This window comes from Rhodnius prolixus, unplaced genomic scaffold, assembly GCF_049639745.1.
Source record: "Rhodnius prolixus isolate KJV_2025 unplaced genomic scaffold, Rpr scaffold_14, whole genome shotgun sequence".
Taxonomy (NCBI): Eukaryota; Metazoa; Arthropoda; class Insecta; order Hemiptera; family Reduviidae; genus Rhodnius; species Rhodnius prolixus.
The window spans coordinates 1,878,059-1,896,872 of NW_027411594.1; the positions used below are offsets into that span (position 1 = coordinate 1,878,059).

At 33.9% G+C, this 18,814-nt stretch overlaps 1 protein-coding gene and 1 non-coding gene across 2 annotated transcripts in view; one reads left to right on the forward strand and one right to left on the reverse strand.

Annotated features, from left to right (window-relative positions):
• The window catches only part of LOC141451631 (lachesin-like), a 469,514-nt gene extending 460,351 nt beyond the window's left edge, over positions 1 to 9,163 (forward strand). The window contains exons 10-11 of the mRNA XM_074123088.1: positions 3,075 to 3,119; positions 7,162 to 9,163. Of these exons, the coding sequence (XP_073979189.1) occupies positions 3,075 to 3,119; positions 7,162 to 7,433 (317 nt within the window). The 3' untranslated portion in view covers positions 7,434 to 9,163. The remainder of the gene's footprint in view (positions 1 to 3,074; positions 3,120 to 7,161) is intronic.
• On the reverse strand, positions 6,194 to 6,264 carry TRNAG-GCC (transfer RNA glycine (anticodon GCC)). The gene has a single exon. It is a non-coding gene; the product is annotated as a tRNA-Gly (tRNA).
• Positions 9,164 to 18,814: the final 9,651 nt, after the last annotated feature.

The window sequence follows — 18,814 nt, forward strand, 5'->3', positions numbered from 1 at the left end:
TTAGTCTCCTGAGTCGTTTTGCCTTTCATAAAGTAGTGTTTAATCAACACACGAAATACTTTTTCGTCCATTTTTTGAAAATCACTCGACTTCCTCGATTCAAACGAATGCCAAACACAAAGAAATAGACCGATCTGGCTGAAACTTGGTGTGTGTTCTTCCAAGAGATGCTACTAACTAAACATAACCTCGATACGCGCCAGTGGTGCTATCTCTCTGACTTTGCACGGACTTTTTAAACGACCCTCGTACCAAAAGGGATATCAACGTTTAAAAATTCTAAGAGTTTGAAAACCTCCAAAATTTAATCTTTAATATCTCGTTAACCATTATCTCCAGTAAATCGCAATTTGTACCAGTTATACACCTAACATTACTCTACATTTCGGTTAAGATATCATAGAATTCTGATAAATATAAAAAAAGAGATATAATCGTTTGAAAGTTGTAGTTAGTTAATGGCACGAACAACTAACTAACAAACCTCGTTTGCTCGCAAACCAACTAACTCGCAAACCTCATTTTATTTTTAAAGGCGTGTTACTAGCTAGCAGTTTTTTACTGCCGCCGAACAGTGGTTCTCTCTTTACAGACAACCAATGTTCAATCACCGGACAATGAGATGTAAGAAAAAGCTCCTAGAAAATCTAAGACCCAACTACTGAAATCCTTGAAAGTAGTGCTGTGTTTTCTAAATTCTTTTGTAGCGGCACTCAGTACCCTATTATCTCATCTTCATCAGAATTGGGAAATAAATACTATTGATTTAGGGATATTAACTCCCTTAGGGATCCCAGACCATTTTCACCCTTAAAATAAATTAAACTCTGCACTCTAAGTGAAGTGAACTCTAAATTTGTCAAAAGTGTCAAAAAATATAATTAAACACAAATAATAATACATCTTAATTAACAATTTAGATTTTATTATGATTATTTTATTCTGCGAATTATTTATTTTACCAGGAAAATGATTCGAGAAAACCTTTTTTTCATTTGTAGTTCATTTTCCAACTTTCATAATTAAGGTAAAATCGTCTCCATTTATTTTGTTTTTGTAATAATGAAAAGCGAAATATAATTTAACTCTACGATGAGGTGAAAGTTTGGCCATGAAAATTATAACTCATGCGATATGTTTTCAATGAATTTTTCCTTGTTCTGAAGGTTTTTTCCCTCTTATTTTAGTCATATTTTCCTGATCCTATATTGTGTGATCCTTTCGAGCTATTCTTCTAGTATTGTTCCTCGAGGAATGTCGTTCTTGGTCCGTCTTCTTCAACTCCTCCCTCGTGGCCACCTATCCAAAAGAGGTTTTGACCATGCATTTTTTCCCAGAGTAGGCCTAACCATTACAGGAATGATCTTTCGCTTCTGAGGATCTATTTTCTTATCCTTCTTCAATTTCTCTTATTTTCTTGCCCAGCTGCCCTTCTGATCCAGACAATATCTTCTTGCATCGCTTTATTTTTCTTCACACTTAAGATGAAAACTTGGCTAAAAGAAAACTTCTTAACAGTGTATAATCAATTTCGTTGGAAAAATAGAAAAGCCGAAAAGTTAGGAAAGAATCGTATGAAGTTTCACGATCAGAAGTACGTAAATACCATTGTTAATAAAAGTAGCATCTCTACCCAAACCTCCTCATGTCAACCTTGCCTTGTACGCTGATGACGTGGCCTTATACACGTCATCTTAAGGAATGGACACCATCACCAACAGACTTACTCTTGCAATAGACAGACTTACAAAATTCTGCAGCAAATGGAAAATTAAAATTAACCACGACAAGACAAACGTTATACTCTTCACCTAACGCAGACCCACTCTTAACCGACAAATCAGATGTAATAACACACTCTTCCCGTGGTCTATCCACGTGAAGTACTTAGGGCTAACTTTAGACAACAAACTGACTTTCACTATGCACGTTCAGGACAAAGTAAACGCAGGCAAACTGGACTATAAGACTATTATTTCCTCTTCTCTCACGTGACTCCAAAATGACTGTAACTAACAAACTACTCCTTTACAAAGTAGTCATTAGGCCGATGTTGCTCTACGCCTGCTTCGCCTGGAGCCTGGACTTGTAGTAGCAACATCAAGCAACTTCAGATAACGCAAAACAAATTTCTACGGACTCGCAACAGACTCTCCACGACGCACTAGAATTGACTCACTCCACGGAGACTGCGACTCTCATTATCCCCGGTACACTCCTTTATCCAACATCGTCTGCTCAAACTCCTTTCCATCCTAGACTGCCATCCCAATCCACTATGCCGCGACATAGCCTCCCGCAGATCCTTCTACAACATACAGACACAGAAGACTAGAACATATCCTACTCCAACTGTCTACACTAGCTGCAGGTTTTTCCTCCTTTTTCCCTGCATTCCAATCCTCCTCACCTAACTTTTCTCTTACTTCACTTTGTTAAGAAGGTTGAAATGTTTTTGTACATTTATACTTCTATATTTATTTTATGTATTGTATATATTTATTATAATAAATATTTAATCTATTTATTATTCTATTAAAAGGAGCATCTTTATTAAGATACAATGTTTGGATGAGGTTGTCTTTGATATCCTGATCCAACACTTCCTTCGTTTCTGGATTTTTGATCATATAACGAAGATATAGCAGGTCCAGATTATTAAAGTTAGGTTCCTGGCCTTGGATACCCGCTACCAAAATTTGGGCCGTTAAGGACCGTAAATTACTAAACCCATTAACTGAGGGCCTTTAGGGCTGTCCTAAAGTAATATCCCACCTTGGAGCTTCTAAAATAGGGAGGATTCTAAGGTCCTCGATGTGCAAAAAATGTTCCTTTCTCACGACTTTTGCTGTTTTAAAGGGGGGAAAAAAAGGGTATAATCCTTAATCCTTGCGGGTTTCTTCTCGAGTTCAAGCTGAGTTGCCGTGTCTTTTTAAACCAAAATATTGTAATCGGCCAAATGAGATAGTTGCATTATAGTTACCGGGATATGATGCAATATTTGCTCTTAATTTAAGAAATCATATTTGTTTTCTATTAATTTTTCTTCCATTTTTATTTTAATTTGTTTTCAGAAGAACCAAGTACATCTGAGTTGTCCACTTTCATTTACACAGATTGTAAGTAAATAATTAGATTATTATTAATGCATTAAAATTTATTACAACTTTGTGTGGATATTTGATACTTTCAATCTCTCTTACTTCTCTCTCCCACCGGAAATGCGACTTAACTTTTTTCAGTTTTAGTTATTAATTATTTAAGTAGGGTTGCAATGATTTTCAGCAACGTGGATTTCTGAAAGCAACATATAATTTAGTAAACTTAGGATGGAAGATTTGCGAGGAATCGGTCAAATAAAACAACTCGTCTCTTTGCCAACGTTTCGACAAATATATTGTCCTCTTCAGAGCCTGGATATTACAAATACAAAACAATTTAGAGATTCAGTAACATAGAAAATCAGTAATATAAAAATAAACAGCAAAATACAATAAATTCTTTATAATTATTGAAACTTACGTGGCTATGCGGGTTTGGTTGATTTACAGAAACTAAGAGCCAGAAATGGAGAAGCAGGTATATACAGGGTGAACCAGTAAGTATTGTCCATAGGCCTACTGTGTGTAGTACATCTAAAGTGGAGTTCAATGACGTATTGGCCAACTTCACAATTTCCACTGTTCTTGAGTGACGTCACTTTAAAGTTTTTTTCTAAAATCATTACTTTTTTCCAATTAAAAATGTTATTACTCAAAAAGTTTTAGTCCGAATTTGATGCTGATAACTCGGTTAGAAAGACAGATAAATTTTCTAAAAATTGATACCATTTCGAAGCATAAGTTATTCTCTAAACAGTCTCAATCTTCCTCCGAATGCTGGAAAAATAAAAGTAATCGAAATTTTTGAAGAAAACTCATTAGGCCCTTATGAGATCATTGTCCGACCTAGGTGCTGGCACTTTTTATAAAAGTTTCCTTGTTTAATGGGCTTTCAAACGGTATATCATTTTCCAGGATTCCTTTTATCTTCGTATGAGAAATTACGTTTGTTTTACAAGAAAACGTGTTCACGAGCACTCAACAGTGTTATGGTACGATAGAAAAATTTGAAACCAAGGTAACAGGATAAGTGAAGTTTATTTGTAAGGCACCTAGTTGTACTGGGTAACACCTAATTCAGATACGTCACTCAAGAACAGTGGAAAATATGAAGTTGGCCAATACGTAATTGAACTCCACTTTAGATGTACTACACACAGTAGGCCTATGGACAATACTTACTGGTTCACCCTGTATATATACAGATATAGCGGGACTTACCCAGGAATTTTGGTAATTACAATGGGACAGATACAATAGACTAATTACAACAAAAGAGTAAATACAATAAATATTGGGAAATTTCTTTTAACAACAAAAACCGTTAAACACAAAACACAGGAGAAACCAAATAACCCTTATGAACTAAATAACAAATAACCAAAAGATTTGAAGTAAATTTAACAAAACCCAGCAATAATTATTTACAAAATTTGGATATCTATTTATTTTTTAATGACGAAATTGTAGCAGTTGGCCAAATTCGACGTGTCTGTCCTAAAGTTAACTGTGTTGTTCTGTTTTACTATGTGGCACATTTCAAGAAAATTTCACTTGAAATTCCCTATCGAGGTACTGTCATTTATTTGACCGATTCCTCGCAAATCTTCCGTCCTAAGTTTAACAATTTGCGGTCACGAAAACTATATATTCATATAATTTAAATTTAAGTTAATTAAATATTTATATTAGATCACACTCAGTTCTTAAGTAGCAGGACAGAAGATACACCAACCTTATAATAATGTTAAAATACTATATTGTCAATAATCCCTGATGATGTACTAATCCCTAGGTCTCGAAAGCTTCGCAGAATAAAAAAAAAAAATTCATGACTGAATTGGCATTATTCTTTTCTTACTACTGAAGTAATTAACTGTTGGAAGATCAAATTATTAAGTAGGCCGTGTAAAATAGAAGATGCAGATTAGTTTGTAATGAAGATGTACATCTGAGTTGATACAAAACAAGGGAAATAGGAAATATCCGAAATAAATCTGATAGTAAAAAAAAGAACGTATACACAAACCTAGCGTGTATATCGTATAATAAAATTGAGTCCTAGATAGTAGATTTAAAACCTTCTCCCGCCTTTTAGAAAGAAGGATTTGTAATGGCGAGAAATTGGTACGCAGTGTATGAGAGATTTCTTTTTTGTTAAGAATTTATTGCGAAAAAAGATTTTTTAGATTCAATAAGGGATTGGAGAAAGAACTAAAACCTTGTCGTGGCTTCGCCTCACTTTATTATGTTGTGAAAGAATGGCTTACCATCGCTTCCTACAATCCTTTTAAATCCAAAACGGAAATAACACTATAAGAATTTTTTTTTTGGGGGGATACTCTAAATAAAAGCAAAAAAACTGTAAAACTAGTATTTTCATTTTTTCTATATTTTTTTTCCCCCTCCGAATTATTAATATTGCAGTTAGAAAATATGAAAAAATTACTAAGTACAATATTCATGTATAACGATGTTTTTCCAGCCAATCAAAAAAAAGCCCTTTATTGAACAAAACATTCTGCCACCTAGATAGCTATACCAATCAAACAATGCACAGAGTGTCACATGTTCCCTACAAGCTGTTGTGATGTCACATCAGTTGATTGTGTACTCATGTTATATTCATCCAAACATAGACAAGGTCCTTTGTTGTCCATTTTTTGGTCTCATTTCTCATTTATTGTCACTGCCCTTCTTTGGTGATTTTTTTTTTTTTTTTTTCAAATGTTAGGAGAAATTATTGGAGGAATTATGATAAAAGTAATGTAAAATATATTTTACAAAAATTTAAATTAATATCACGTTTACGTTTGTAGTCAACTTTGTAGTTTACAAGTTTGAGAGTTTTTGGAAAATACGATTTTTTTTTGAGAATGTGTGTTCACTTTTATAAAACTTTTCGTCTTTTTCTTTGGGAGGTGGGTGGCTCAGGGATCATAAAATGGAAATTAGTGAATGAAAGAACAATTTTTTTCATTTATGAATCATCCTTTCAAAAAAATCCATATTTATTTCACATTTTTATTTAAATCATTTTTGTATTCAATCAAATTAAATTGTCAACATAAAAATATAAAAAAAAAAGTAACTGCATCGGCCGGGAATCGAACCCGGGCCGCCCGCGTGGCAGGCGAGCATTCTACCACTGAACCACCGATGCTTTTACGATACTGCTTGGCGAGGAATCTCTCTCATAGGCCTATTTGTACAGATTGTTATTTTATTTTTTTTTTTTTTACTACAAATGAGAACTATTTTGATCTGTATGTATTAAATTTTATATTTCGAATTTGCACAGAAACATCTGTAACCAAATTATATTTCAAATTTTAAGAAAATTGGCCTATCATAAGTGATGTTTCAATGAATAGATTGGTGTTATTTTGCATAGCACTGGTGTAATAATTGAAATTCATTTATTTACAAATACTGCATCAAAATGTGTTTGAGGTCATCTGCTTTCATACACTAAAAAAGTAATAGAATTTAAAAAAAAAACTTAAAATGCAAGTTACTTTACAGCAAGATATGCTTCAGAATTTTATGTTTATATCTTTGTTGTACAGCTTTGCGTCTTTGTAATAATCCACTGTTCGAAAAAGACTGAATAAACCTTTCAGTTAAGTTGTAAACAGTGGTAGACCACACTAGCGACATCTAGTAGCACAGCGTGCAAGTGGTCAATCGGTGTCCATCTGGGATAGGACCCGAGTAAACATAAGATGTGTAATAATAATAAAAGATCAAGGGGCGGGGCTTTGGTTTAGTGGTCATGAACATGGCTTTGTAAGTGGTAGATCACTTAGTTCGCATTCCGTGTGTAGTTTACTTTTAATTTGTTAGAAAAAGTTTTTTTAAGAGGCGACAACATCTCAGGCATTGGTGCCTGCCGGCCTCTGCGCAGTGTTTTCTCGTTACAATCACCGAATATTGTGGACAACAGTTACATATCTATTGAGCTAAATATTTCCGTTAAAGTTTTAAATTATGAATCCCAATTTATTACGCTCAGTAATATCTTTGTAATTTTTGTTTTTCTTTTCTTTTATTGTTACAGCCACAACAATGGAACCAGTCTATCGTGAAGATTTCCTAAACAACAATGAAGTTGATACCAGCAGCAGTGTAAAGAGTGGTGGTAGAAATAGTCGCCGAAGACAACAGTATTCACTTTCATCATCGTCGGCGGCCACCTCAACCGCGACTGGTTCTCTACTAGCTAGAACTACGTCGTCTTTATTATTATGTTCAGCGAATGATGTTATCATTATTTATACACTGATAACGGCTGTAATCTCTGCGCTTAAAACGTTAATCGCCATCAGCTGACCAACGGAAATTATAGACTTGGAAACAATTTGAACAGTAAATATAGTATGTTCTTCTATAAATATTTGATAAAATTTATTGGTAAAATATTAGTAGAGGCGCTGATATTTTGTGCAGAAAGAAGACTGAATGGTTTTTATTTAAAGAATTTTGAAAATATTGTAATTTTAATTATAAATAAGATAAATATCAGTACATGTAATTGGAAAATTTGGAGGGAAAGGAATTTTAGAAATATTTCAGGCAATTTTTTTTTTCGTAAGGCTGTTTTTTATTATTGCGAATATTACGGAGAATGCGATGCTAAGTTTTCGATTCTCAGTGGGTTTCACCGGGAATTCCATTTTGAGTTCCCGTAAATAACTCGTGTTCACAAACTAAAAAACAAACACAGGCTGTTCAAACATTATATTTCGTTTAGGTAAGTACACCCCTATGGTACTCAATTTAACTTAAAGTAGCACACATCCTGGTATCTTGCTGGCCTAATTACAGTGCATTGTAGGTTCAGGAAACATCTTCACAGGATTAGGGTGGATTTAAAACCTAGAACCTCTGTGTAGACTATGTCTGGGAAAAGGAGGAAACTGGTTATCCTGTTTTGTCTGCGTGAGGTTGCAATAGGAGATATTTAGCGCATGTGCAGCTGAAGGAGATTATATCTCAACGAAAACTAGTGGGTATATCCTGGACTTAGTAATAAGGGGATGATTTATGTTGTGGCAGTACTTGACTCGTAGCACTGTCCATCTGTGGTTCTTAAATTCCTCTAAGATATAGAGTTCAGCTCTTATTCCTTAGTTCCTATAATCCTTTAGTTCAGCGGTTCTCAACCTGGGGGTCGCGACCCCGACGGGGATCGAAAGACCAAAACACAGGGGTCGCCTAAAGACATCGGAAAGTACCTATTTCCGATGGCTTTAGCCGCTGAGAAGCCGCGCTATGGTCTGCAGCAGCGCTATTCAGCTGGAACGCACGCCGTTATAATTAAATATTGTTCTGTCAGGAAGAGGAGGAGACAGAGGACGGCACTGTACGTGTTGTGTCAGTGCGAGGGGCTCGTATGGCTAAGGATGTTACTTCTCGGGGATGAAAAACCAAGGCCTGTGAGCTTTACCTAAGAGCCGCTCTCCAGCATCAAGAGTCTGATTAAAAGGACAGGTCTGGAGGGTGAGCTTTAGAGTGAGGGGAGCCACAATAGATCCAAAGAGGTCGTAGTGGCGTAGGCCTTGAGGCCGCCCTAGTTTAATCTTCTATCTATCATGTATTTACATTCCGAATCATAACTGTAGCAAAATTAAAGTTATGACACCAAAATTATTTTTTGGTTTTGGGTCACCGCAACATGAGGAACTGTATTGCAGGGTCACTCACATTAGAAAGGTTGAGAACCACTGCTTTAGTTGCTTCAAATTTAATGTAATAATCTAATCAATGAAAGAACTTAGTGTCATAAGAGACGCCATTATCCAGTCCTATAGGACATCATGGCTAAGTGGAACATCGCAGAGAGCAGTTTGATTTCCGTCCCTTAACCAATCATTATGCCAATTGGTTAGTCAAATAACAGAGGCTATTTTAGCTTCTCGCAAAGTCTCCCCCTAACGGGGGTTCTGTAATTTAATTAACTAACCCAATGTTACATTTAGGGCAGCCAGCCTTTGGAGGTCACAGATCATTTTTCATTTAAAAAAAAAAAAAAAAAAAAAAAAAAAAAAAAAAAAAGGAAATATCTAAGAAGAGAACATTATTAAGAGTCTGGCAGTGCATTGAGAAGTCTTTGAACATCTTTTGTCAAGTCTTTTTGAGTATAAATACATCCTTGGAAAACATCTACGACTTCCGGTGAAATTTTAACTGGGAAAATTATAAATGATCGCTATATTTCCGCTTTACTTCGTGAGTCGTAACTTTTTTAAAAGAAAAAATTATTATTATTTCAGTTTTATATTAAAAATGTTTCAAAAAATATACAAAAAAAAAATAATTCAATTAAATACATAATTATTAATATTTTGTTTTATATAAACTATAATATAGCCCTCAAATAAATATATACATAAAAAAATTTAAATCCCAATTTGTAAATACAAAATATATACATTATATTTAAATTCAAATTTATTGTACATATCATTTTATGCATATCCCATATTTGGGGCGTTTATTTTATTTATTGGCATTTAATATGATTAATGATCATATGATCGTACGACAAATGTGATATCAACAGTCATTTATCATATGTACATTCTATCATTGACCTAATTTTATCTTTATTTTTATTGTTTTTGTTGTTATAATTATTGTTATTCTTAATTGTTTACTTTGTAGCCAACTTATTGTTGTAAGAAGTAGTAGTACATACAAAGAAAAGTAAATAACTACAATTGTTAAATTGCATTAGTAAGCTAGATCATAAAAATACAACATTTTGGTTTATGATTATTACTGTTATTTAACCTTTTGTATGTAACAAGTAAAGTTAGAGAAGTTATGCAATTGACAGGATCCTGTATTTTGGGTTATCACATGAAATAAAGTACCTTGTGTCCGAAAAAAAAAATGGTCTTTACAAAGTAGACATTCTCATTTTAGGCATTTTGAAGTTATAAAGTAAAAAAAATGCACCTTTGTCAAGTCATTTAAAAAAATCTTGAAATTCCTAATTCTGTTCTCTACTATTCTGGAGGACTTCAAGACGGCCATTTTGCGGTGGAAAATTTGGAAATCCAGAAATTTGACTGGATCACAGTAGTTTCCTCCTCACACCTTTGTACAAGAAAATAAAATGACAGAAGGTTATTTATTGCGAAGTGTATATTTAAATGCAAGCTGCAGCGAATCGTGTTCGCTGCCCACACGGTATCTCCTTTATTTTCAGAAATTCATGTAACTTCTATTATAATACATGTGGACACTCTAATTGATTGCCTTTTCAATTTCATAAAAGAAAAAGCACCTTTAATTATTGAATTCATACCAGCAATTGGGACAATGATAAAAGTTACATTTGTAAATGTCTAGAGTTTTGTTTAATATTTAAGACATTTTTTAGGTTAAAAGAAATTATTTGTCGCACGAACATGAAAGCTAGATATATACAAAATATATACCTGTATAAATTACTAAAATTAAATAAATATTAAAAAATATATAAGTAAATATCACAAATTTGATTGGCAAAAATAAAGTAATGCTTAGGTGTAAAGAATAAAAAAAATGGAAGCTCAAAAACATATTGTATGTAAATAATAATGAAATTTATATGTATAAAAATAATAATTAATAAATTTAATTTAAATTAAAAATTAAAATAAAGGGAATCGATTAGCTGAGTGGTTAATGTATAATGGATTCCAACGCGGAGAAGATCCCGTGTTCGAATCCACCTGCCGGCCCTTTAGATTTTTAAATCCTAGGAGCTTCTTAGTGCTCACTATCCAAGAGACAATGTGTGGTCTGTTGTATAAGAAAACTGTATGCAGGAAATGAATAAAGCTCCTTGCGCCAATAACCCTTGTTGGCGTCCTTTAAATTTAAAATAATAATAAAGAGATAAGAACAGATCAATTGGTGGCAAAATTGTCGGTTGCCGTCCCTCTTCCTGGGTCAAATTAAAAAAAAATTAATAATAATAAAATAAATAAATCTTAATGGGACGTTAATGTGTACTTAAGTTTGTCAATTTAACTTTAATTTATCCGAAACAAAACTGAAGACCCAACAAATAAATAAGTGTTTCATTGTAATTTTATAGCTATAATATTAAAAATAAAAATTAATTAAATGGATTAATACAAAAAAAAAAAATGAAGAATTAAATGTGAATATATAAACGTAATTAACGAACGATGTATTCCACGATTTTAATTAAGATGTTTCGTATGTTTGTTAATTAAATATATACATACAACAAAACTTTTTGTAATTGATAAATTTCTATTACAAAATAATAAAAAAACAAATTGGAACATAGAATTAAAAATTAATTAAAATTACAATAAATAATAATTAATTTAAAGAGAAAACAAAAATAAGAATAATAATCTATTTGTTATAATTGTTGATGATAGGTAATTATTGTACTCTTATAATATAGCAAACATAAAAGAAATATGTAATAATGAAATGAATTAAAAATAAACATTTTAATGTATTATTAAATTTGGATTTTATCAGAAAATGGGGGTGTGAAAATTAGTCCAAAATTCTCTTATTTTCTTTCTTTTATAAAGTAAAGTAGGAGTAATTTAAGGCCTATTTTTTCTAGTGGGCTTAACTTCCAACTACCAAATTAGGAATCGTGGACTGAGGCTACTAGTAAACATACTTTACTGTAAATTCCTTTCATTAACCATTAAATAAAATCGAAGATTCTGTAGACCAGGAATCCAACCTAGAACCACAATACACATTATCCTTGCAGGCCTCACCTCTTATTGCTCCGCTACTGTGGCGCTTTCTTTCCTTTATAATATTCGCATCCTCTGCCAAGGTGCCTTCTATAATGGGCTTAATTTTTATACCAAAAACCAGGCTAAAAAAAAAAGGATGAATCTTAACCGGGGTCATTTCAGTGAATTTTCCATTCATTGGAATTCTTTGATTTAGGTTTCAGAATTTGAAACCACTATCACTCAGAGCTTCAAGTGTACGATTACAGATTTTTTTTTTTTATTATTATTATTTAATGTCTTAAATTTACTATAGAATTCTGTTCGCATGTTATAAATTTTTTGCAGAAATAAATTTCGTTAGAGGGAGGAGATCTTTGCTTGACTTTTTGTGAACGCTTTGCTCTGCAGTGTAATATGTATTTGGTACGAGGACGGGAATGCCTTGCCTTCTCTTCTTCTTTCCTGGCTCTACAACCCAGTGATGTGGGTCTTGGCCTCCTCAATATGCTTCCGCCAGTCGTCTCTATCTCTAGCGGCCGCCATCCAGTTACGCTGTCCGAGGATATTCCTCGCGTCCTGAGCAACTCCATCAGTCCAACGCAGTCTAGGTCTATCTACCCTCCGTCTCCTATCAGGGGTCTCGCGCAGCAGTTTGGAGGGAATCTCATCGGCACTCAGCCTCGCCACATGGCCTGCGCCCATCTCAGCCGGTTTAATTTAATCCAGTCTACTACTGGGGGTTCCTTCATTAGATCATATAGCTCTCTATTCTTCCTACGTCGCCAGGTCGTGCCTTCACGTATTGGGCCGTAGATTTTGCGCAGTAGTTTTCTTTCGAACACCTGCAAACGGTGTACGTCTGTCTTTGATATGGTCCAGGTCTCTGAGGCATATGCCAAGACAGGTCTTGTACAGCCTAAGCTTGGTGCCTCTTGTCAGCAATTTACTTTTAAGGTGCTTATTTAGGCCATAATAGCACCTGTTAGCCGACATCAACCTCCTTCCTATTTCTTGGGAGACGTCATTATCGGCTGTCACAAGAGATCCCAGGTAAACAAACTCAGCTATATTTTCAAATGTGTAGTCCCGTATGCGGAGTGGGTCTTTTTGTGTTGGGTCAGTGGAGAGGAATTTTGTTTTTTCCTCATTAACCTCCAAACCCAATCGCCTGCCGTTGGCTTCAATTCTCAGGAAAGCACCTTGCCTCTCTCAAAGTCGCTAATTCTTAGCACAGTAATCTGTTCTTACAAGGTTATATTAAAGTCCCGATGTTAATGCAATTCCCAAGTACATACTCGTACATACATTGGTTGGCGCCTGATTCTTTCTCTCTGTTACATGTACAGCAAAGGGGCCCAAGAAAAATCATATTTTAGAAAATGGGTTTCCATCTCAACTCTGCAGACCTATAAACAGGCGAAACTTATAATAAATAGTAAGAGAATGTAAAACAAAAACACAAAAAAGTCAAAATAGAATTTATGAAGTAGTAAGTTCTATAAAAATTATGGAAGTTTTGGAACTTTCTGCATCTTTTGGAAGTGTCTAAAAGAAGAACTACATATGTCTTAAGAGTGGAAGTGAGGAGGCGAACTGTACTAGCTAAAGGGTTATCACTTGGAGCAAACTCCCCCCCTCCTTTTGGCAGTCTAGTCGAGACAATGACTCCAAAATCTGCCTTCTCACTTCGCTCCTTGTATCTCTAGCTGTTTGTCTTTACCAAGGGCAAGTAGGTTGGAGGGGAGATGTGCTACTAGAAAGCTAGGGAAAAATGTACGACTTAAACACTTTCTTTTCCGTCTGAATGTTTTGCCGGAAATACGCGCAACTAGGATGGTCTTTTAAAGCCCATCCTGTGTCACTAAGGTAAGAACAACTTTTATACTTTTTTTTTTTGTAGACACCGCTTTCCCATTGTTCCTCACTCGTCTCCTAAATGTACGATTCTGTGGAGCAAACCCAGTCGTTGAAGAGAGCGAAAGAGAAGAAGATACCATTGCTTTTCACTTTTACTATAATCTCTCTGAGAAGCACTTTTTTTTTCTTGTATTTTTCAACGGCTCCATAAAGCAAGTTTGTCGCTGACTTTGTTAGTGTATTGCTTTGGAAGTCAGAATAACTTTCTTCTTCTTATAACTCCACTGGTCTTCTTCTGTCCTCTTTTATCCTCCATACTTCTCGTTCTTGATCATCTCTTTTACTGCACTTAGTTTTCAGAAATACTTAGCTAGCAATGTAATTGGAATCGATTGTATAAACTAAAAGAAAACACATTTTTATGATTGAAACCATGATGGACGAAAGGTTGATGACGCCAAGCGCCTTGCCCAGATGAGAGTAAATTGTAGGCGTCTACAAATTGCACTCATCAGGGTGAGTGTAATCAGCTTGAGTTTGCCTGTGGGTTCGCTAAACCCAAGCAATTGTAGCCAGCAACCACTTCTGCTGGGGCTGTATTAGTTGTGTGCCCGTATATTGTAAGCCGGAATACTCTTAGAGATGCCAAAATTCTTGAAGAAGTGGCTAGTCCACTCTCTATTGAATCTAAAATTATTAACCAAAAACCTTGGTATCTAAACATTTTATGGTTTAATCGGTGCATTTCCCTAGAAAGGAAATCAAGCATTTTGTTTCATCCTCTCCACCCCAAAAAAACTAGTGGAAAATGTTGGAAATCAGTAATGAAAGAGGCCACATTCTTCATCTAGTTGACAGACATGGGAGAGTAGATTTGTGCAAATTAAAGTGCTCTAGGGTGTAAACACATTTCCGGTTTAATTTTGCTGCAACTCATCAATTAGTTTATTGACAGCCTGTGAGACCCACGTTACTGCCTTTTATGTTATTTCCTTTTCTATTTCATTTATCAACCAACTTTTGAAGATTAGATAAACTAGTCTTTGATTTCCACCCGTAGTTGTCAAGTAGTTTATTAACAGTATCGCCTGTGATTGATTGAACAAGAGGGAATTCAATTTAACATTATAGCCATCAATTTAAAAAGGTTTTTCTCTTGTTACCTAACCTGCGTACGTTCAATTCAATTTAGTACATGTTTATTGGATTGTTACTTAAGTAAAAATCTAGTTTAATTTGGAATTAAATTGAAAAATTTTACTTGGGGAATTCGACTTTAAATGGACCAATTTTCTAACGACTTTTACGATTTTCTTTCAACTTTTAAAGGAGCTTTTGGGAAAGGAGGGGATATTCTTTCTCGTAAAGTACCATTTTAGTTTTAAAAAAAAATTGTTAAGTACAGGTATTTTTCTTGCGCCCACTAAAAAGTTTAAAGATACCAAAGAGCGTACTTAAATAGCATTCAAGTTTGAAGGCAGAATAGAACTGTTCGCTGGAAGAATCTAATGGGAATGACCTTAGCCCTAGAGGGATCAATCTTACGGCTAAGGGAAATCTGTTTCCTGTATACTTTTTTATTTTACTTTGTTAAAGTTTGGATTTGTTCATCCGTAGTTAACCTTTGGTGAACAGAACGGTAAGATTTTAAAACCAGATTATCTCTGTTCATACTGGATAAGTAGGATTTAATGTCAGCTGCTAGTTTAAAGTAATGGCTCCAATATTCGTTGGGAATTAAATATTTTGGATGATTCTTAAAAAAGGTTTAGTAAACCTCAACAATATCAGAATACCGGTTCCTCCTTAAAATGCCTTAAACCAAATTTTAATAGACAAATCATACGATTATAATTATAGCTCTTGGGTAAGTAAAGCTTAGAAAAAAATGCCTTAACTATTTTTGAAGAGATCTCAGAAAAATTGAAAATGCTTTCGGGTCCCCATGATGAGATCGAATCCAAATATACAGTTTCACTACATAGTTTTTGATGTATTTTGTTCATACACTCTCTCTCTCTCTCTCAAAAACTATTATCTAAGAACTAATTTTTACTGACTCAGAGGACCTCAAGAAAGGTATTTTATGTAACAAAATTCAAGCTGAAAAAATTTAAAGAATTAATCAAATTTCTCCTGCTCTTTGAGAAGCAAGAGCTATCTTGCGGAACCTTACAGCATCTCGACAGTGCTGCTTCTAGCTTACTCTAGGAGAACTTTTCAAATAACAATTACGAGGGCCATCTTTGGATTTTTTTATTGGACTAAAAACGTATTGACACTCAATTTGCTGTTTAAAATAACAGGATTAACTCAAAAATTTAATAGTAAAAAATCTCAACTGAGCTCCTACATATAGAAAACTGTTTTCCCAATGTACCGAAATGATACATAAATTGAATTTACATTCTTAAAAGGAATAAACCTAATTTGTTAATCTTTCAAGTAACAAATAATGTCACCATCAAGAAAACAGTGGCTACAGTCACCTGGTTGTAACCTCAACAGAGTATTATAACCTTCATACTCCTCTCACGTAAGTACACCTTCATCTTCTACGATTTCCGTACCTGATGATGGCACACTTTCGTTCAGAAACGTTTGGCAAATAAAGAAAGACCAATTTAGAGTGAACTTTTACTGGTAAACCAGAGATTAAAACATTAAATTGGTATGAGTTAACAAGTACTCGTAAGATATATTTGAATATTATATCTGTTTAATTTAAAATGCATTTTTTGGGGTACTCTGATAATGAAAAAAATGTAATCCTTAGTAATTTTGAGTAAACCTATATTTTTGAGGTAATCGTCGCCATAAAAATATAAAGTAATAATTAGGGTTTAGCTAGAATTTGAATTTCAAGGGAATCGGATAACTAGAAGACAAACTTTTACCAAAAAATACTATTGAGTTGTTTGTGGGGGGGGGGAGTGAAGTTCTTAAAAATGGTGAGAATTACAGTGATTTTTAAGAACTTTTGTAATATTAAAAAGGGGCGTAAAAAAGAATTATAACTTAGCCATATGACAAAAATTTCATTATAAAAACAAATATTAGTTTAAGAAATCACCAACAGAGACCAGCACCAACAAGGAGAAGTGAACGCAAATTTACTTGAATTCTAGTTTTTAAATTACTATTCAACTGCTGCACTTAATTTATAAAACATTTATTTATTTATTTTGAGTCTCTATGGCAGTTTGCACGTAGCTAACTCCATTTATTTAGCTACAATGTTCTAATAAAGCCTGGTGCACTCTGTTGGCATTTTACAGAATTAACTATATGTACCGCTGTTCAAGGTTGACATCTAGTGGGCGCGACTGTTGATCTAACTGCTTTGCTCAAAGCACAGTAAGTGTTGCCATCTGTGGATGAATTCTAAAAGTAATATTTCGTGATTACCAGCTGGCGTCCTTCTCTTGAAGGGTAAGAGCACTTGGCCATAAACAAGCCTTGTGATAGGCCATGTCTGGTCTTCAAGCTCAAAACTTCCAGCATTACAAACAAATTTGGAGAAGCAAAGATAGATGAATGTTTGATTTTATGTGATTTACTGTGAGTTCTATAAACCCACACTGCTGAACACTTCCATAACTGTCTATGAGTGTTTGGACTGACAGTGGAAGAGTTATTTCAGTTATTAATCAGAAACGGCTTGAAGTTATTAAAGTAGAGTTTTCGGTAAAAAAGAAACCTTTTATTCGTTTTTCCGATGAGTGAAAACAAAAGTAGACAATGAGTTTTCACTGTTTTTTGGATAGCTTCCACAGCCGTTGGACAAGCAACCAGTCCTTTGGCCAGTCTAAGCAGAGCATCTCCTCTCAATACTTTAGCTTACATGGCCATTCAATAAGTAAAAGAACTTATATTGTAGCAACCTTCAAGAGAAAGCGTAAGTCTGCCGATCGCTAATGGTGATAACCAAGCCGTCTTATGACCACATGCTCCAAGGAACTCCTTACAAACTGAAAGAAGAAATAAAATCATAAATGGAGAAATTTACCTATAAAGATAGCTGGTGATATGTCCATAAAATATTCATAATTATTTAAACAGTTCGAAGCTTTCTTTACAAATTAGCTTCAGCATTCTATGTCAAGAATAACATCTTCACAAACTAAGATTCTATGCTAACATTACTGTTTATAATAACATGCAATACTAATTTCATTTTTGCCAGACTAAAAATTCGATGAATATGAATTCAGAAAGAATAGGATTATTTTAGTTCTCAGCCCCATCCTAATAACTAACGATATTCACTAACTACTATTAACTAACTATACTATTAACTAACTACATTCACTAACTACTACTAACTAACTATCCTATTAACTAACTACATTCACTAACTACTACTAACTAACTATCCTATAAACTAACTATACTCCCTAATTACTATTAACTACAACCAACTACTATTAACTGTGCTATTAACTAACTCTATTTCTATATCATACGCAAAGAACATACTCCATCTATAAAGATTTCCTAAATACTCCACGATGTCCATCAACAGACTAGCAAATAGGCTGTTTTCACAAAAGAAATTAAAATAAACCAGCAAAGGAACAGGCAAAAACGTTTTCTCTCCGAACTAAATAAAATACATCAAATTAACACTACAAAAATTAACAACGCCAAAGCCACACATCGCTCTTTACGGCAAACTATTCAAGACAAAAAATTAGTTTACTAAATGATGGGTCTCAATAGTAATATGATTGATATATGAGACCAGAGACATTCAAATACTTGGTTGGTACCTTAATGCTCAGGTATCTAGATGGTATATTGTTAAATATACATTAATTTGATCTAAAACTGCAATTTAGATGAATACTGATCAACTAGAAAAGAGATAATATTGGTTAGCCAGCTGGTTAGGTGAGTTGTTCATTAAATTTAGGGTTTAAACTAAGCACATAATAGAAATAGATAATAAATATTGTTTGTTTCATTAATATTAACCAATAAAAAGAAAATTGATTGAATGATCTTAAGGAAAAAAGGATACTTTGGTAAAAGCTGAAAGAAATTATTTTAAAAAAGGCTTAAGGATAAAAGGTTCAGTTTAAACCTAATCATTATTCCTTTATACAACCTAAAATTCAATTA